The following is a 21,988-nucleotide window of genomic DNA, read 5'->3' on the forward strand; positions in this document are numbered from 1 at the left end:
GTTGGTTCAGGTCAATCACGGAGAGCAACTACGAATAGTACAGTCTACCCAAGCTCAAGCTCACAAATACATCTAGACTACTTTAAGGTCTCTCATCTTGGGAAAGAAATCCTGCGAGGGTGACTGTGAGGGCAATTCCTAATCGGTACATGTCTCGACGGGTAAACGGATTCCGGCGCGGAAAACAACAAAATACTAGTCTGGCAATGTATGGATGGAGAAACACTGCGAGCGTCAAGGAGGATGTCATCATTAAACCGGAGTAACGGGTGTTAATTAAAAAATGAGAATTTTTTCAATACCTTTCAGTAACTCAAATAAAGAGCGTAAAATTTTCTTTCTTCAAGAAAATTGCTCTTTGGGCTCCCTAGAAACAGTAGGCGTGTTTGGTTTTGCTAGTTTGAATTTAGTCAAATCAAAGATGGCGTCGAAACAGCACGTGCTCCGTGAACGCATTGTACGGTTCTACGAAACACATTTCCAGCAAGGAAAAAAGTTCACGGTGGCACATTTTAAGGAAGAAAATGTACCTGTCAGCACGGTATATCGTATCCTGGGTTCCCTGAACGTAGAGCGGAAGGTAGGAAGAGGTCGTCCGGTGACGATAATGACGAAGCAGAGGAAGACATCGTTAAAGAAGCTGTTTGACAACAAGGACGCAACCAGCCTGCGTGACGCCGGTCGGAAATATGGCCGCTCCCACGTATTGATCCATTGGACCCTCAAGATGGAAGGAATCGTCTGCAGGAAGAAGACGAGGTCGCCGGAGTGAAGTGCATGAACACACCCGCCTCCTGAAGTAGTCGCCTAGATGTGGTCCCATGGGGAATGAGGCAACGAGTAGAGGGCTTGGTTTTAGTGGGTGAGAGCCCCACTCGACGTGTGGGTTAACCCTTCCTAGATAAGGCTGGTAGAGTGGGTTATAACCAACGATAGAGGCCTTGGAAGACAATATTATCCTGGTCATTGGTGAGATATTCGCCGAAATATGTGCTTGAAAACCGAGTAGATATAGGATCTTTCAACGAAACACCTCCAAGTTAGAGATCCAGAATCTGTAATTAATGTCATTTCATTTTAAATGTTGTACCGCAAGCACAGCATTATTGTTGAACAGATGCAGGTTCGAATGAAACGACGAGCGAGTGGTTCCATCACTGAACTTCCTGGCTTATTGACAGTTTCTTGACAGGCTACACTGCCCATGTTTGCATAGGAGACGTAATCACCAACATCATTAGTGTTGGGAAAACGCAATTTTGTTGTTTTTTGCCTAAAAGGGTAACCATGCAAATTTCCAATGAAATAATCTGTTCAGTTGAAGGATATTATCGGCACAAATAGGGCCTAGGATTTTGCGGATTAAAACATATATTTTCCATTTGGAAAACGCTTGCGTCTATTTATGCGGACAATCAATCGTTTGAGTGAACATTTGTTCGCATAGCTAGACGTAATTACCAGGTTGCTCTGTCTGTTGCGTTAGTATTTACATTTCCGATAATAGTCAAAACGTCTCCGTCATTAGTTTCAGTTGTTATCGGATAAAATCAAGAAGGTTTGGAAGAAATTTAGTGAAATTGCTGGAAAAGGTGCTCTGTGTTTGTTGCGAGTCTACGATAGTACATTTTTTCCTGAATACTCTGGGATATGATAAGAACAGCAGGTTCGTGTTTTTTTCAATTGATTGAATTTGTAAAGGCAATCTGCAATGTTGGTAATTTTAGCAACATGATTTACCGATATCACGATCAATCGCATAAAGATGGTGGAGTGACTTACACCAACGGTATGAGTAAATGCTGAGTATGTGGAATAATTCGATGTCGAATCCGAGGAGTTATAATGCTTAGAATATTTCGGAAACGTTTTTTTAAAATTGCTCAAATGTTTTCGAATAAAAAATGTTAATTTGCATGTTGAGCAAACGTATTACATTGCGTAGAATGCAAAACCGCGAAAAAGTCGATTTTGTTTATTTTGTCGCTTACGTCTCTTATACAAACATGGGCAGTACAGGTATAACATGCTATGACTTGTAATATCTTTTGAAACGAGACAACAATATTTCCATTACAGATCTTAATTTTGAAGATACAGATACAGCATAGTAATTGGACCACACGAAAGGACAATGTGGAAATTTGAAAACATTACACAATAATTATATATATATATATATATATATATATATATATATATATATATATATATATATATATACTAGCTAACCCGGCAAACTTCGTCCCGCCCATTTACTTGATTAATTTTCGAGTAATGCAGAAATTTGTGTTTTATTTGTATGGCAGCCACCCCTAAGAGAGGGGGGAGGGGTATCTAACCACCATAGAAACATTCATTGCACCCTAAAGTTTCCATATGCCTAATTTGGTTTAATTTGCTTGATTAATTCTCGGGTAATGCAAAAATTTGTATTTCATTTGTACGGCAGCCCCCTCTAAGAGAGGGGGAAGGAGTATCTTAACACCATATAAACATTTATTGCATCCTAAAACCTCCACATGCCAAATTTGGTTTCATTTGCTTGATTAATTCTCGAGTAATGCAGAAATTTGTGTTTCATTTGTATGGCAGCCCCCCCTTTGAGTGGGGGAAGTACTGTCTAACCATCATAGAAACATTTATTGCACCCTAAAACATTCACATGCCAACTTTGGTTTCGTTTGATTGATTAATTTCCGAGTAATGCAAAAAATTGTGTTTCATTTGTATGGCAGCCCCCTCTAAGAGAGGGGGAAGGAGCATCTTATCACCATAGAAACATTTATTGTATCCTAAAACCTCCACATGCCAAATTTGGTTTCATTTGCTTGATTAATTCTCGAGTAATGCAGAAATTTGTGTTTCATTTGTATGGCAGCCCCCCCTTTGAGTGGGGAAAGGACTGTCTAACCATCATAGAAACATTTATTGCACCCTAAAACTTTCACATGCCAACTTTGGTTTCGTTTGCTTGGTTAATTTCCGAGTAATGCAGAAATTTGTGTTTCATTTGTATGGCAGCCCCCCCTTAGAGAGGGGGGAGGGGTCTCAAAATATCACGAAAACCTTCCCCGGCCCCAAAAACCCCTACATACCAATTTTCATGTCGATCGGTTCAGTAGTTTCCAAGTCTATAAGAATCAGACAGACAGACAGACATCACTCCATTTTTATATATATAGATGGTTATGGTTATGGTTATGGTATATATATATATGGTTATGGTATATATATATAATATGGTTTTTTTTCAGTGAAAAAAAAGTTTTCTGTTGGGATTGGTGCTTTCAAGCATAGGTTGGTTGACGTTAACTTACTAGTGTACTACTCTTTGGTTGAATGCAGCAATTTCTATCGTAACATTTTACTACCTGTAAACGGTATGCCCTTACGTGACGATATCGTACTACACTTGGCTTAATATTGTATCTTCATCGTTTTGGGAGTTTGCGGATTTGATATATATTTGATAGAAGATTTAATTGATTTAAATGATTAATCGAAAATATCTCTGACCTTTTCAAAACGATGGTTGTCGTATGGTCCTCCATCCACATTAATTCTGATTACTGGCTTGATTATTCCTTGATAGCGCCTAAACCCGAATTCAAAATCGCCTCTTTAAAATCGAGCCCATGAGAAAATGCCTTCAAAGAACAGTGCCTTTCTGAACGAACTGCAACGTACATTGGACCACTGTATTGAATTGCTTCAGCATGACCAAGGTGCCCTAGCTTTACTATGAATCCTGCGATAATAAACGGAATAAGTTTATGTTTATCGGGCATGACAAAATCATGATCCGAAATATTAACGCGATATTCGAGATGCATTAATCGGTGCATGCTTCCAGGCTACTGTTAATCCCATTACAACACGTGCTTTATCATCTTGGATCAGGAAAAAACACCACATTCAGTCTCAAAACTGAAGCTAGCTTCTCAAGCATATAGGAGCGAGTGAATTTATTCAGGAATATATCAATTTTGTTACGTAACGATCGCTCTCCCCCTATGTCACATTAAGTAACGCAACCTCGACCCCCTCCCCTCTTCTCACGTTACGTAATTTGTGCACGACGCCATATTATCATTGCTAAAAAAAATTAATCCCATATCCAAAGGCGTACAGATTGTGAAGATAGTCTGATGTCTAATGAAAAAACAGACTATTGTTCACAGTTGGCATGCGATCGGGTTCACCAACACAACTACATTTGAACTGTCAAATTGTGTGTCATTGTTTTGGAAAAAAATTAAAAATTAAAGTTATAAGAATGACCCATCGATAAGTTATACATAAGGAAGGCATCGAAATAGGATTCAGGAACCGAAGTAATTCATTCAGTGCAGGTTTTGTCAACTAAAATGACAAATCGTATTTCCAAAAAATGCCTAGCACTAATACGAGAGGATGGGAATAATTTAGACTTGATTGTGGTTGTGGATGCTGTTACAGATGCGAGAATTCAATACACAGTTCTTGCATGTAATTGGTTATCAAATTCAAGGGATAGGTTGATAAAAGCATTGCAAGATGGCGCGATGATGGCACCGTTGTCGACACTATTTCCTGGGACCGTTTTGGCACAAAAATTAGATTTGTCGAATTCGTCTCATTTAAAACAGACTTGTTGACAAATCAATTGAACGACATTAATCAAGCAAACATTATAACCTTATTTTCTCGCTGTTGCGACATTATACGGAAATCATATAATCTTAGTAGCAACGCTATGGTTTTTAATAACGTAATAATAACGTAGTAATAACGAGACATTGATTAGGTATCGATAATGGTATAGGAAGCTATTGGAAGAGAATGTGCGTCTCTATATTTGTCTCTAGCCCTAGGTGTGGTATTTACTAAAACAGCATTACATACATGCTTGGGTGAGCTCTGTTTGTGCGTTCGAACGGAACGACGATACATTCGGAGTTTTTCTTCCAAGAAGCAATCTGAAACGCAATGCGTAGTTTTGCAAGATGTCGATTATTCAAGAATTCATTTTCAGAAGCTGTTCTGATATGCGTCGATTTTCATTATTTTTAAGAAATTATTCTTAATAAAAATTGCATTCTTCAAAAAAAAAACAGTTATGATTTTATTTCTATATCTTCCCTATTATATGAGGGGCTTAGAATGCAAGGGGTGTAAGTGACTTGATCGATTTCTCTTCGTCAACTTTTTCTTTAGTTAATAACTCAATTGCAAAAACGTTCCAATTTAAGTTTGCTATACAATCTGATAGGTGAGGTTCTGACCTATCTTCCACATTGTCAAATACAGCTGGGAATGTATTTGAGGCTAAGCTATGACCAAAAGAAAGAGTCGATGTAGAGAAATCGATCAAATCACTCACACCCCTTTCATTCTAAGCCCCTCATATATGAATCTTGATGGAAGTTGGAGTTAATCAACGTAACACATCGTTCATTCTAAAACTTGAGACTCACTTCAATTCGATCATCATGGTTGACTGTGATTCTTCTGAAATGGTGTGAAATTCTCTATGCGTGAGTTTCAACGGCGTGACACGACGAATACTTCAACGAAAATTTTGTCTTTTTAACGCCACCTAGTGTAACCCAAAACAAAGCGAATTATTGATCACTACAGCCATCTTCCGGCAAAATAGAGTATTTATTTATCCTCAAGCTAATATGTTTATAATAAAGATACTGTAACAGGTATTACGAATAATTATAATTTTATCGACCATGGAAAGAATCTGATTAAAGAATGTAAAAACTTAAAATTAGACTGATTTATTGGCTTTCCAAGACAGACAAACAGTTCCGATTGAATTCGATTCGAATGAAACCATAATTAATTGTGTTTGTTGCCAAACACGAATCCGCGCTTGTTCGAATGCTATGGCCCGCTATGGTGGCAAAACTGATTTATATTTCGACGCGGAGATTATGAGAAGATTGTTTTATGCCTACCCTTGTTACTAATACACCGTTTGGGGTTTTGCGGCGAATGGCTTATCTGTCATCGGTAAAGAAAATTGGGTGAATTAAATTACTTCCACTTACTTCTAGTCTTTCTCTTCGCCAGCGCCAGTATCTTCAGGTACTCCTTGTAATTGGTTTCGAGCTCGTCGAAGTTGTGGGAGAAATAATCCGTCGTGTTCAAGGCTCGGAAAATGGACGAGACGGCCATCGAACAGTCCGAGTGACCTTTGCCACTTTTCTCATCATTGTCATGGTAGATGAATCCCTGAACTGTCCAGTTGAAGTGCTTCCGGATTTCTCTCACCGCCAGCCCCGTGTCACTGTAGCTGCCCATCATTCGCGTCAGTGTCGGATAATTTGGCGACTTGATCGAGAAGGCGTCCGTTAATCCACCGGTGGTGAGGATTGGGATTCCCCAGACCGAGTTATACCGAGCGATTGGGGCAATCACGTAATCACAAATTGGCCCGAAAAAAACATCTAATAATAGAGACTGGCATATAATATTTGGACCATTGGATACTGTGGAAATTCTCAAATGAAAAAAAAATGCCAAGGAAATATAACTCTTGGCTACACTCTCCTTTTCGCGTGTTGCTGACTGCTGGTATCCCGAACGTATCAAATTAAATCAAATCGAATGAAATAAAACACATTGGTAGAAAAATGCAGCAAGAACGAGGGAAGGTTTGGGTCGAACACTATCCGGAAACGGTATAAAAACACTCATCTGAAGACAGCGATTGTAAATTGCGAAACACAGTTGGATGCAATAATGGGCTAATTTAAATGGAACAGTTAATGGAAAAAGACGACTACAACTTTTTATTACAACCCAACAGTATTATAGATACAATATATGTTGATGGTGGAGACTAAGGAAAACACACATATATAAGGATACACGTGCCGATTGCCGCCGGCAATCCAGCAGCAGGTAATATGCATTTCAGCGCAGCGTTATCTTATTTGCATATCGACATTTTTTGTTTGTTTGCTCTAATGATTTAAGTGGAATGTAAATTAGTATATATATTTTTGAATACATATTTTTAAATCACTCCAGAAGCTTTTCACGTCGGCGAAATCAAGGGGAAGCTTGCCTTCGACTTTGACACATTTTATGGGAGAAACAAGTTCTTGTAAATGCTAGGATTGAACTTTTCTTAGTTTGTCAAAAATCATTGGCTTTGAAAAAAAAAACTCAATGTTCAACCTTCATTATCATTAGCTCGCGTTCGTAATTATTTGAGAAACAATAGTGATAACAGATCATTCGAAGTAAGACAAGTAAACGGTTTGCGAAAAGGGAATTTTTAGGAATCCAATCATTCACACCACCTGCAGCAACTTTAGTGAATGTTGTTTCACGATCCCAAGCTTAAAGTTGTGCTTAAAGTGTTTTCCTTTGAATGTCAATTTTTGTCCAGTGAAAGGATTAACGTAACTTGTTCGATTAAATTTATGCTTATCTGGATTCGAAAGCATCACTTTCGCAACATTCATTTGATGTTCCTTTTACATTTATTGCGGTTCTCTTGGGATGAGTTGTGCCGCGTAACAAGCTTAAAATAGCAACCAACGGTGTCATATGAAATTATGCTGGCGTAATGAAATGAACACCCACAGTTTGGTTTTGTAACACATTGTTCATGATTGATTCGTTTTTTTTTCATCGACATGTTAAGTTGCTAGTTGCTAGAAGATGCACTAGCACTTAACCCTAGAAAGACCGAAACTTAGTATATACCTATATTGCCCAAAAACCGTCAAAATGACTGCTTCGTGAAATAATATCTGATGAAAATTATTTTTTAACACTTTTTGTATCATTCACAGTTACTTGTTATGTAGTTATGTTATGTTATGTAATTATTAGTGAATATTAACAATAAATAAATTATGTTATTTAAAAAAATCATTTTTGGACTTTTTTTTGTATTTTTTTGAAAATGAAATGTTTTTTATTACTTATATAAATTTTCACATATTCATGCTTAAAATCTAGAACAGCTACTCTTCTATTTAATCCGCTTTTATATACTGTAAGAACACAATTCTCTGATTTACATAACAGTGTTGAAAACGAGGCATGTTATCTTCCGTTTGATAAGCTGATTTGGATAGTTCAATTTGGTTTTCCCTAATGGTTCCAACGAGAATTGTTTTTTAGAGTTAAATTTCAGGCAAATTTATTTTATCTCTTTCAAAATACGATTCATCTGAAGCAACACACATGTGTCAACGATTGACCCAGTCCTCCATGCATCCCTGGTAAGCCAACGAAAGGATTTCTCTCCTCGCATTCTCTTTGATCTCATCGATCGGCTGAAATCTGTTTTCCACGAAGTGGCAACTTCAACTGGGGAAACAAAGAAAAAAGTCGCACATGGCTATCAGGTGAATACGGTGCTTACTCGGTGGTTTTTACTTGAAGTTTTACAAATAATTCATTACAATTCTATCATCATGCAAAATCCAAGAATTGTCGGCCCACATTTATGGTCGTTTGCAACGTACAGCATCTCTCAAACGCTTCAAAACAGATGAATAATATTTTTTGTTGACTGTCTAGCCCGGTGGAAGGTACTCATAGTGCACTACGCGTTGACAATCGAAGGAAACCTTCACTTTTGAGTGGATTTGACGCGGTTTTTCTTGTCTTCGAGGCGCTACTCGGACGATTCTTGCTTTGTTTCTATGTCAAATTCATAGGACCATGTCTCGTGGTCCGTAATTATCCGTTTCACGAAGGTAGGATCACTTTGGGCTGGAGAAATCATCTCTTCAGCAACTGTCTGTTGATGGTGTTTTTGCATGAAATTCAGGTCCTTCGGAACGAGCCTGGCTACCACCCGTCTCATACCCAAAACAATATGCTGTGCCGTTCCATATGCAATGCCAAATTCACTAGATATCTCTCTTAAGCTGGTATGACGATTTTCAAGCACCATTTCTTTCATTTTCTTCAAGTTTTCATCGGTGTTGGACGTCTCCCGGTAACGTTTGAGTACGGTATTTACAGTCGATTTTGGAAATTTGAAGTATTTTGCAATCTTTCCTCCCGACCACGTCGGGTTCTCAATGGATTGCGCGAATTTTTCTTGCCTTTTGCGTTCCACCGTCGAGAACTTTTGGGTGTATCCTTCAACCTTGACGAATTCTGTACTACTGAATAAACAAACCACCCGGATCAAAACGCTGTCAATAGTTTTTCAATGTGATAACTAGGGGCGCTGAAGTGAATAAAATTAAGCGACCAAATTTCCTTTATTTCTTAAGCTGCATTATAAGAACGCATACTTCTAAATAATGTCTGTGTTATTGAAGGCATTTTTTGAGCAATTTTTGTGCTGAAATAAAAGAGCTTGCTAGTCTGGTTTACACCAATGAGGTACATATAGAGGTGGAGCATTAGGCGAAGTGTATCTGTATTGACAAGCCAAATATCGTGTCTTAATTATTTGCATTCAATATGGAATGTATATGGAAGAAACAAAACAATGTTGAAAGTACTTACGGTTGCATGATAATTTGAGTCAAAATTCTCATGAAATCATTCAACTGGTTGTTTTTTAACAGATGACAATTATATCGTGTCTTATTTCGATTATTCATGTGGTAAAAAGATCCAGAGAGCAGTCGTATGCTTAGTTCTCGAAAGCAGTAACATTTTCGGTGAAATTTTTAATAATTGGCGATTATTATCTCACAACATACACACCGACACTGAGAGCCTTCGAAACATCTACTTCATAACGGTAAAATAATGAAACTTCGTTTGTTTCTATGAACGTGGGGGAGTGGAAATGGCACAGGGAAATGTCACTTTTATCCGTCTTTTTCGACATGATTTCACAAATATTCACTTCACGCTATCACATTAGCTTCATATTTAGCGGGAGCTCTACAAAAATGTACGTTTTTAATTGATGAATTTCTTCCTGAAAATAGCATTTTTACATGGATGCGGGTGGTTACAACGACTGACGTCACTATTTGCGAAATAGTTATGGCAGCGCATACTATGTCGCTCAAAACTCGGCACAGCTGGCACAAATGGCACAAATGGCACAAATGGCACAAATGGCACAAATGCCACAAATGGCACATTTGGTACACTTCCGAATCGCGCTAGGCGACTAACTTAATAATAGAAATTTACCCCCTTCTTGTCAACACAACTTTATCTCTTCTATCATTATAAAACTGCGTATTCCATTGTCTTGAGAACCCAAAAAATGGCGGATAGCATATTTTCTCAAAATCCCATCAATATGGGTATCAAATGAAAGGGCTTGACTAGTAGAACACAGTTATTTATGAAAAAAAGACGGGTGGGTAGACGTTTAGATTCAAATACGAAAAAATCAAAAATTTGTCGTGCAAATGTCGTGCGTTGCAAATGTTGCAGGGGTTATTGTTCAGCCGGCAACGAACACACACTTGATGGCAAGCATATCGTAAAAGGAATTTACCGTCTGGTATCGTGATATAATTGGGCTTTGCACTCCTCATGAATAACTGTGTTCTACTAGTCAAGTCCTACATTTGATACCCATATTGATGGGGCTTTGAGAAAATATGTAATCCGCCGTTTTGTGATGGCGGCCATTTTGGTTTTGCATTTTTCTTAAATAACTGTGTTCTACTAGTCAATCCCTTTCATTTGATACCCATATTGATGAGGCTTTGGGAAAATATGTAATCCGCCATTTTGTAGCGGTCGTCATCTTGGATTTTCAAGATCATGAAATATGCAGTTTTATAATGACTGCAGTGATAAAGGTGTGTTCCAAATTTCAGATCAACCGGACAACAGGAAAGGGGTCAAATTTCAATTAATGTGGTACAGCGCCATAGACAAACATGTTACATACGAACATACAAATATGTCATAGCTAAATAAAACTGTTTAAAAACTCCAGCATTCTATCAAATCGAGCGCGATTAGCCACTCATTCCCCGGTGCGACGCTTCTACCGCTTTTAACACACTTCGATAGGCTCTCCTGCTCCACATCCCATTGAAAATACTGTCTCTCACTCTTGCGGTATCGCACCGCATACATCCCCGGCAAATGCAGCAATCTCTTATGCTGAAAATAAATTCCAAGATAGCGTCTTTCCTGCTTGGCGTCCGATGATAGAATGAAGCCAAGCCCTTCTTTTTCTTCTTTGTTTTTAACCAGCCAAGCCCCACCATCACTCACTTTATATAGTTAATATAGTTAACGTTGTAGCGACCGCCTATATTTATTTATAGTCTCTTTTTTGTCTCCCTCCTTCGCCTTGTCCATTCGGTTCGCCCGTACCCGTGATTGCTTGTTATGAATAGCTGTTTGCTGCGGGAGGGCAGACAAAATGTATGGGAAAGTAGGGAATTCTTTCTTCCAATTTTTCATCAATTTGAACTTTATATGAGCTGAAAGCCCGTAATGTGTAACATATAAACAATTGCTGAGGATATTTCCTATCAATGTGTGTATTTGGAACCAAAATCCATTCATCAATTAAGGAGGTATTAGCGTTCAAAAACTGAACACTTTTTCACACCGAAATATTGAAATGGGCCGCTATATTGAAAGGTTAGACGTAGTCCTACGTCAAAATGCAAATGAAAAATGGCCGCCACCACAAAATGGCGCCATATATTTTTTTTAAAACCACATCAATGTGAGTATCAAATGAAAGGGCTTGACTAGCAGTTATTTATGATAAATGCAAATTCAAAATGACCGCCACGAAAAAATTGCGCCATAAATATATTTTTTGAAAACCTCATCAATATGAGTATCAAGTGAAAGTCGTCGAATATACAGTATATACAGACACTGGCACACCTCCGACGTCACACACTCCGCGTGCAATGGAGACTCTGAAAAACCTGAAGTTTGAATTGATTCCACCAATTTCCCGTATTCTCCCGACGTTGTGTCTTGCGATTTTTTTCCTCTACTAGTGAGAGAGACCTTAAGGATAATCATTACAGCTCTGACAATGAGGTGATAGCAGCTATCCCGTCCTGGATTCCAGAAAAGTCGGATGAATTTATCAGTGATGGTATGAAAAAACTTGTTACACGTTGAGAGAAATGTGTAATGTTTAAAGGGTGACTATGTCGAAAATTAATACATGTTTTGAAGGCTAAGATTTGTATTCTCAAAATCTGGCCCCCAGCGACTATTTTCTGTTCGCAGACATGAAGAGAATACTCGCTGGCAAGAAATTTAAGACCGATGATGGAGTGATTACCGAAACTGAGACCTATTTCGATGAAAAACCGAAAGAGTACTATAAAAATAGTATCGAAAAGTTGCAAGATTGTTATAAACGCTGTATCGCCCTCGAAGGCAATTATGTTGAATATTAAAATTGAGTTTTGCAAAAAAATAGTTTTATTGTGTTATCTCATAAGCTGTTCAACCGAACTGTTTAGGTGGAAAACCGATTACTCGCGGTGGACTCGAGTTTAGAAGAGTGACACATTTTTTGAGGAAAAGGATGGGATATAAGAGATTTGTAACAATGTTGAGAACACACTCAATTCTCAAATCTATTCGTATATCTATTGTATATTTACATTTCAACTTATTTTACTGTTTATATCAAGGGGGCCAATTGCTCGCAATGCAAGAGAAGAAGGGTATAAGGATATAGGGACAATTACACACGAAGATCGATAGTTTTAAGGAAAACATATACATGGTAACTCCGATATAATGTACATTTCACTTCCAACATTGTACGTGGTATCGAATTGTACGTTATATCGAAGCATAATAATGAACTCAGAAACGTAGCTTATATTACTTCATTGTGTTGCTGTTTGGGTAAGGTTGATGAATGAATTCAACTAAAAGACGAAGCTAGCCTTTCTCATGATGTTTTCCTTCGTACTGTCGATTAAAGCTTTTCCGGATTCATTTAGAATCCGGAATCACAAAACCAGTTGTATTTCGGGATTGGTTAAAGGTACGAAACATGTTCTAGTATTAAAATACAGATAATTTATTTTTCTTTCAGAAAAAAAATATTTAAAAAATTGACGGGTTGTATCCGAGACACGACCGCATAGGACGTAGGACTACGCAATCCATTTTTTTTTTAATTTGTTGGTTTATCATTTCGGATATTATTAGCGAATACGTCGAAACTTCATAAATAACTCTTTAGTAAAAAGTTCCGAGGATCTTGAAAAGGTTTAATGGTTTGCGTGGTTTTCATGAATCATTTCGAGAACAACGATTCTTTCTTGCCTTTGCGAGAACAATACACTGATTGATCACAACTCGAGGGGAAACATAAAACACAAAACGAGCAGTATAAGCGACCTTTGTTGTTTCGAACACAGAAAGATTCTGAGAATTTTCTCCAGAGGAGATATAATACTCATACGCTAGCGACAAATATTCTCTTTTCGTTATCCCCCTTCGTTGTTTCTGTTCTAGCGGCTGCATAAGTTGCCCGTTACTGACAGCTCTGTTCGGGAAATCACACAAATGGACAGAACAAATGTACAAACAAATGGGAATGCTTCCAATTTTCATCAATTTAAACTATATATAGACTATGGAATTGTATAGTATAGCATATTAAACAAATCTTAGAAAATTTCCGATTCGATTGGTATGCAAATCGTTAAAATCCGTTCGCAGCAAAAATAGTTATTAGCATTAACTTTATTTCATAAAAACGTGACCTGTTTTCTGATTTGGCACCCTTAATGTAAGACGTAGTCCTACGTCAAAAATTATTCCTTTACACTTTGACAATGTGTACGTTATATCGAGGTAAAATGTACGTTATATCCAGTGACGTTAAATCGTAGGCACGTTATAACGAGGGTACTTTATATCGAAGTTTCGCTGTATTTGGTATATGTAATCAAGGTCTAACAGAGCCAACACGTCTCTCACCGATACATTGGGCTGTCTTCCTCTGGCGCGAAGGGAGTTCTCTAAATTCGATCTGGCGACAAGATACACGGGTTGTTTTAAAAACTCGTTGATTGGAGAGCTTGTGAAGATTCTAGATGTTAGACAACTGCATTCAGCACCTTTGGAAGACAATGAAACAGTTTATAAGCCCTCACACTCTTTTCGGGTGACTTTGGCCGGTTCTGTTCTCCCAAACTACGTGAAAGTAGAAATTTTTTTTTCGGTGCACCTGTTTGTACTGGGGGTTTACCATTGCACCAATTGCAAAAAAAAAAACTTGGACATTCTTTCACCCATTGTGGCAACAAGTTTCGTTGTGGAAGATACCTCGCACGAATAACGTAGACAAACGCAGAAACAAGGCAAAATAAACATGATTACTTATATCAACCAAAATAACGCTATTTAACCCCTCTACAATTTGTTCTTAGATACCCAACTCCTATGTTTTTAAAATTTCTCTATGATATGTTTCCAAACAAATCCTGGCGATTTCTAGTGAATGATAATTAACCTTAAAATTTGAAGTATCTAAAAAACAAACAAAGAAGAAGAAGAAATTAAAAAAGAAACTTTAGGACAATTTAGGACAAATCACATAGGGGTTTTCAAAAATTCCGAAAATTGCCAAAATGGCGACCATTTCGCTAAAAATGAGTTATTTTTCATGATAAATCGCAGTTTATAAGCTCACAAAATATCGAAAAAATGAGATATTAAAGTGGCTATATAAGGATTTAGATAATTCATTTTCACATGTTGATAAAAAAAAACTCAGCCAAATCGGTCGAGTAGATTCTGAGATATCGATACCATCAGCTAAAAAACGTGGTTCCGAGAAAAACACGTTCAAAAATTCGCACAGTAATACTTAATATATCCCTTGAGGTGACCTCATACATTCGGCTGTAACTTTCCAAAATCAAATATCGAACAATTCTTTCAGAACAACATTTTTTAGGACATAAGCTTCCCAAAAATGCAAAAAAAATCGTTTTTTTCGAGGGTCACCCCTTAAAGTATGGAAGTCCACTGTGCCATGGCACCCTATTTCTGTGCCATTTTTGTTTGGCACGGCACGGCCCCTGTGCCAAATCGCACGCACTCTAGGCTCTGAACAAAATCTTTGTTTTCAGACTATTCTGTGTGAAATTGTTTTCACTTGTGATATAAAAAACAAGCTTAGATTGGAATTGCTTGTCATATTTTCCATAATATACTTTTTTATATAAACAATCGGCTTTAAATTTGGATACAAATATAAGCATTGTACCAGGGCCTGTGAATTGGCATCTTCTCGGGGATGAAAAATTGCCACTGCATGTGAAGTGAAATCCATTACATTCGCCACAGGAAACCAACTGAAATATCGTTGTGAAATTCTCATCTATTTAACAACGGAATTACTAGAAAAAACTACGTAGCATTAGACAAGATATTTGCATACTATCGTGCTCAATGTGTTAAAAAATATTCACGATAGCGTATCACCCGCTGAGCCACACTGGATTGTACTATCAATCCCTGTCTTAATGTCTCAGTGGCATTTAAAAATTTCTCTTAGCGCATCAGTTCGTAATTAGCGAAACGCTTTTACACTGGATAATTCTCAAGCTGCTAATCATTCGGTTCAATATGTGCGCTCATATTCTGACCTTTAAAACAACTGCAGCAAACTGCTTAATTGACAATCGCTGTCGTGGTGTTTATGATCCGACTCAGGAAATTATATAAGGTAATAAATTTCATTCGATTTGATTTTTTTTCCAACGGTAAATTTTATTGGCATTCTTTTTTGGCGATGAAACCAACATGTCGCAACATCAGCAGCAGCACCGGCAGCAACATCAGCATAGTGTTTACATTCGTACCTGGTTTTCGTTTCAGAAAAATATCAAAAGCTCCGAGCGCACCGTAAGTGGACGAACACTGCGTGTCACGATAATCGACTTCAATTCGCACATTCTGCAGTACCCCTCGCGGACCCGTCACAACGTTGGTGGCCATTTCAATAACCGGTCGAACCGTGGATAGGATTCGAATGTCCCGTCTGCGCTGCTTTTCCGGCAGAAGAATTGCGAACTTGATATGTGGCTCGTCATCACCATGATCATCGGTAATCGGGTATTCGGGTGATTGAGTGCTAGTGCCAGCCAATTTGGCGACGCTGGAAGTCACGTCTGCGGACAAATTATGCGCGGTCATCGAGTACGAAGCGGAGGTAGTCGCCGTTGTGTCGAACTTATTGTCGTCCATTATCGCGTATTGATAGGCAGTCTTTTGGTTGAAGGAATTTGAAGGTGTCGAGTTCCGCCGAAGGATTTTCATCGGTTTGGGATTTTTATGCTCCATGACATTGCCATCGCTGGGGCTAGTATTGTGACTGCTGTTTGTGGCATGATTGTACTTGTACTGACTAGTTTCGATATTGATGCTGGTTGCATTGTTTGAGGTAAGAAACGTACTTTTGATTGGACAGATCAGAGAGCTTTGTAACGATATTACTGTTGTTAGCACCACAAAATGGTTTAATTTGAGCATGATTTGATTTCAAATATTATGAACACTTATGAGATTACAGTCACAGTCACTTCTTCATAGCACGGATACACATAAAAAAACTATGGAGTAATACGATCCTATGATATTTTTGTTTTGTACCAGATTTATCACATTCAAGAGTTATTTATATATTTCTTGGAAATCTTTACAGCCTTATTGATGAGTAGTAGAACTTGTTTTCAAGGTTCCAGCCCGTTAGTGCTCTGAACTGGTAATAACCGGTGGTCACGCGTTCGCCATCCGGAAATCGCTCCAGCAAATAAACCGTTCGGCAAAATCCTTTCGTGCCCCGAAATAGCACCAAAATAGTTACAATGTGGTTTTTGATCGCTTCTTGAGATATCGCAGTTTTTGTTGTTGTTGAATGACCACATTATGAAAATTGGGTCCCCTCTGTCTCTCATTCAGAGCTAGCCAAGGGAGTGTGTTGCTCATCTATCTTGTTTATCAGTGCCATCTAATTTACGACGGTTTCTCTTTCCGATCGATGATATTTTCGATCAACAGAGTGATCTTCTACCGACACAGGCTGTCCATTCGGCGCCAATCTTAAGCTGAAAATAAATAAAACGCAGATATTGTAGACAATATATTATTTTCACTGCTTTCAACGGTCCTCTATATCTCAGATAGGACTACCTGCTCGTCAGTTCGTTATTGTGGTGCTGATCATTCAATCCACGCGACGTGATTTCATTCGTTTTTGATGATTTTTTTTTACAATCGTAGGAGGGAATATTCAAACCGTTTAAGAAAATTTTTGGTATAATTATTCTAACCAACATAATAGCTAGAGTACCAGGATGGCATTAATCAATTGCTTTTCGCAGCGGTGTATTTTTCTTTGTCACACAGGAAGCTCCCCTATTTGGGAATGTCTCACATTGGTCGCAGTCTTACAAAAAAAAAAAAAAACAGTAGCAAAATACAGTGGAACATATTAGTTCGGGGGGTTTTCAAGCAAACCATCCGCCATCGAATAGGCTGCTGGACCTTTTTTTACAAATAAATTAGTTCCAGCTAAACCGGCTAACCAGATATACTATATATACCAATTCAGTTAATTTTAGTCAATCCTCTTAATCCGCCGTTCGGACGTTACAGGTCGGTTTTGTGGGTTCAATTTGTGAATTTGAAATTGATGCTTTTAGCAGATTATTCCATTGAATGGTAGAGAGTTTAACAGTTTCGTTTAGAAGTTCATTATCAATACATAATCTAACGGTAGACTTTGAGGTAGTATGGTATTATGTTAACTTTGGGAGCTTACAGATTTCATCTGGAACGATATTACAAGTTTGAAAGTGAAATGTTGAGTCAACGCTCAGCGTGTGGGCGCCTTCTAGAATTCTTTTCGGTAAACATTTCTTCAAGCTCAACGTTATGAACACCAATGATCGTGATTGTTCTGAAATTATCGAACCGTTTGTGTTTGGAGAGAAAAATACTTAAATCTATCAAGAATGTAAATTTCCAATGCGAATCGCGGTCAGTTCTATTGTAAATAATCAAACTTTAATTCGCCGATGGTTATATTTCGGTTTGTAGGTTAACAGAGAAGCGATATTAGGTATGTATGGAAAGGCAAATTGATTTTTGAGTGGAAAATTTGAATTATTGAAATAATTGTACTGGTGGGGTAAAACGGACAGTTGCCAGTGGGAAGTGAGAAGTCTGTTGAATCTATTTTTAAGAAATGCCCTGCGTTTATAAATGGAAATCAAATCGCCAAATGTGGACTGTTTGGAGGCTGACTGGAAACAAAAGTAAAATAGTTGAGGGTCTGTTCGTTTATACTGCTGAAAAGCACGATATCACTTCTAGGTGGATTAATTCGATTTTTTCATCATTTAACGGACATTCGTGATGAATTCAGACCTTGGTTGAATAACATTATTCCTCTCGCGATCGATAAACCTACGCTTCATATATAACAAAAAAAGGATAAAAAAAAGGATATTCCGATATTTGATTTCGTTGGAAAGTTACAGCCAAAAGTATGAAAACAGTAACGAGTTTTCAAACGCGTTTTTCTCTGTTGGTATCGATATTTCAGGATCTACTCGACCGATTCGGCTGGAATTTGTTATTGACATGTAAAAATGAATTATCCAAAGCGTTAAATAGCCGTTTTTTGATATTTAATTTTTTCGATTTTTTATGAGATTCTAAACAGAGATTTTTCATGAAAAATATATCATTTTTAACAAAAATGGCCGCCATTTTGGCAATTTTTCGAATTTTCAAAAACCCCTTAGTCACGCTTTAGATATTGTTCTAAGGTTTCAAAATATTCATTGGAATTCGTTCTGCAATACCCCGTAGCCAAGATACCCGAACACTTCACTTTATTTCTAACATCCGAGAAAAAATCACGAAAATTTATTATTTTTCGATTTTCCAGACAAGGTTCCCCCCTTAACGAAAACCTTATAAATCACTTCACCTATTTTCCTGACGTATGATTACGGCTTTTAGTAATGGTGCCAAATCAGAAAACAGGGCACGTTTTCATGAAATAGAAATAGTAAATGCAGTGTTCGTTGTATGGACAATGTGGATACAGAAAATATTGTAATATTGCAATTTATTGAGTATAAACGAGCTATTTGCAGTTTCACATAATTTAAAATTCACCAGTCGTTCAGTTAGCGACCAGACGGCAGCGAGTATTTCCAAAAGGCCTTTCTTAAGACCGAGAGTTTAGCGCAGTTTTCCAAATTTGTCGTTTTCAAAACATGAGGCGAATGAGCTGTGAAACTTTGAAAGCCTCTATAATTCAAACGATGATTATCATTTTTCAAGAACTTCTTTTGGTGGAGGCATCGCTCCGATTTTTATGTCGTCTGGTGAAGAGTGCTTCTGTATTTTTTCACCACATCATTTTTGTATCTATACTGGAGTGTATGTTTAATATTTCGAAAGCGGGAGTGTTACGTTTGGGTGTAAGGATTTGAGCGTTAACACTTTTTTCCGGCTGATCGAAGTGATAGGACAATCATTTTAGAAATCACTACTAGTCGAGCAATTTCATTCGATACCCATATTGATGAGGTTTTGAAAAAAAATATATATGACGCCATTTTGTGGTGGCGGCCATTTTGGATTTGCATTTTTCATAAATAACTGTGTTCTACTAGTCAATCTCTTCCATTTTTATATCCATATTAGCTGACCCGGCAAACTTCGTCTCGCCCAAAATTTGTTATCAATACCTTTAAACATTCACGTTTTATTACTATGAGCAAGTTCATGGGTTCAATCGCAGAACTGTTGATTGATTAATCTTCTAATCGACCCCTTTGAATCTACCTTTCACTACAAAATTCCTAGTATTTCTAACAAAACTCATTATTATAATATCAGATTATTTTCAGACACAATTCTCGTTCAAGATTTTTCAACCACTTGCAAATAACATGTTTCTCCGTTACATGGAATAAATGTTTTATACAGAAAATATTATAGAATAAAGCCAGCCCTAAATCGGACAATTCCTTCCTCGAGTTCTGCTCTTATCAACACATCCGGCGATCTTTTTTTAGTATAGATAGAAGAAGATATAGGAGTGCGTTTCATCACATAAAAATCCATTTCCAGTTTCGCACAAAGATCAATTTCGTTAGCACAAACATCAAATGGACTAACAGCCCTTGTCACTATGTACTTGTAGAACATATGTCAATTAAATTTCCCGAATTTTCCCTTTTTCCTTCAGAGTTTTCCGAAAATTTTCAATTGTCATGTTTAGATGGAATATTTTTGGTTGAAATATGTGTAATATTTTTATGGGACCCCCTCTCCATTCCAGAGGAGGGAGGAGTGTCATATCATCATAGAAACATTTCTCATACCAAAAAACCCTCACATCCCAAATTGTGCTTGATTAGTTCTCGAGTTATGCAGAAGTATGTGTTTGTGTGCCCCCTATAATTTCTGTTTCATTTGTATGGCAGACCCCCCCCCCCCCTTAGAGAAGATGGTGGAGTGTTTACCACCATAGAAACATTTATTGAATTCTAAAACCTCCATATGCCTAATTTGGTTTCGTTTGCTTGATTAGTTCTCGAGTAATGTAGAAATTTGTGTTTCATTTTTATGGAAGATAGCACCCCCCCCCCCTCAGGAAGGTGGGAGGAGTGTTGAACCATTTTAGAAATGTTTCTTGCCCCCTAAAACCTCCACATGCCAGATTTGATTCAGTTTGCTTGATTAATTCTTGAATTATGCAGGAATATGTGCATCATTTGTAGGCATTGTGTAGCGGCCGCCATCTTGGATTTTTAAGATCAATGAATACGCAGTTTTATAATGACACCAGCGATGAAGATGTGTTCCAAATTTTAGATCAATCGGTCATCAACAAGGAGGTTAAACTTATATTAATGTGGTACAGCGCTACAGACAAAGTTACAAAGTCACAAATGGGTCAAGCTAGATAAAACCGTTTAATAATTAAGTGCAAATCATAATTATTTTACGTTTACCGAGAGAACATTCGTTTTTTTATGATTCGATTATCCGGAGGATTCGATTATCCGGAGTGAAAAAAAAATCAATACTCCGGATAATCGAGTCCGACCTGTACTGTAAACCGGACAGTACCGCTTGCTTATGTGCTGTCATGTATCGATGAGATATGCGTCGCCTCAAAAAAGCTAATAAAAAAATCTGCCAAAATTTTATTTTATTTGTTTGTTATTTTAAAATGGGAGAATTTGGCCCTTAAGTAATGCTTGTCGAGCCTATATTATCGCAGAATAAAAAAATGCGGCTGAGTGTCGCAGTTGCACTAGCAAGCAATTACATGACGAAAAATGAAATTCGAGAGGATCATGTCAAATATCCAAACTTGAGATAACCCATATATTTTTTTTTGTAAAATGAAAGAAGCGAAAACGGAACGGAAAGAATTTTGTGAAATGGAAGCGATCTGGCGTAGTGGTAACATCCATGCCTCTCACGCTAAAGGTCACGAGTTCAATTCTCACTCCCGACATTTATCCAAAAAAGGAATTAAAAAGTGACGAACCAGCCAAATGAGTTGAAAATCACTATAATACAGATAAAAAAAAATGTTGTGAATGTAGTAGCGAGAAGCAAAACAGCGCTGAAGGCTATATTGTTAAAATACTGATACCGCATGTTTCTGATATTTTGACGAACAAAGCCATGGAAAAAAAACGCGCCACAAAGGAAAACACTGCCTCCCGCAAACAAGACGATGAACCTTTGTGTAGAAACTCTTCTCCGTCAGCAATCCAGTATGAAAGCAGGATGAAATTAGCCACTGAGTAGTTACATGAAGAATAATTGAACACCGACTTGAACCAAGCAATTGGCAACTTCAGGGTTTGTGATGTGATTTTGAAGTATTTAGTTTTTTTCGATATATATTTTGAGTTTATTATTATTTTGTACAGAATTTTAATTGAATCAGCATGATGTCATCTGATTTTTTCTTGCTAAACGAACTTCTGCCACGTTTACCTGATATGAGTTTAAAAATTAATGAGATCCAATT

General features: G+C 37.5%; 1 protein-coding gene across 6 annotated transcripts in view; it reads right to left on the reverse strand.

The window, feature by feature from the left end:
* Positions 1–21,988, reverse strand: part of LOC129775632 (atrial natriuretic peptide receptor 1) — a 270,699-nt gene that overhangs the window by 40,364 nt on the left and 208,347 nt on the right. For 2 of the 6 annotated variants that reach the window (XM_055780592.1, XM_055780593.1), the window contains exons 2-3: positions 15,774–17,018; positions 6,045–6,443 (exon numbers count right to left, since the gene is read on the reverse strand). The exons of 3 other annotated variants lie outside the window; for them this stretch is intronic. In XM_055780592.1, coding sequence (XP_055636567.1) covers positions 6,045–6,443; positions 15,774–16,443 — 1,069 coding nt within the window. In that variant the 5' untranslated portion in view covers positions 16,444–17,018. The remainder of the gene's footprint in view (positions 1–6,044; positions 6,444–15,773; positions 17,019–21,988) is intronic. One more of the 6 variants, XM_055780597.1, reaches the window with a different exon arrangement.

Source organism: Toxorhynchites rutilus, chromosome 3 (assembly GCF_029784135.1).
Source record: "Toxorhynchites rutilus septentrionalis strain SRP chromosome 3, ASM2978413v1, whole genome shotgun sequence".
Taxonomy (NCBI): Eukaryota; Metazoa; Arthropoda; class Insecta; order Diptera; family Culicidae; genus Toxorhynchites; species Toxorhynchites rutilus.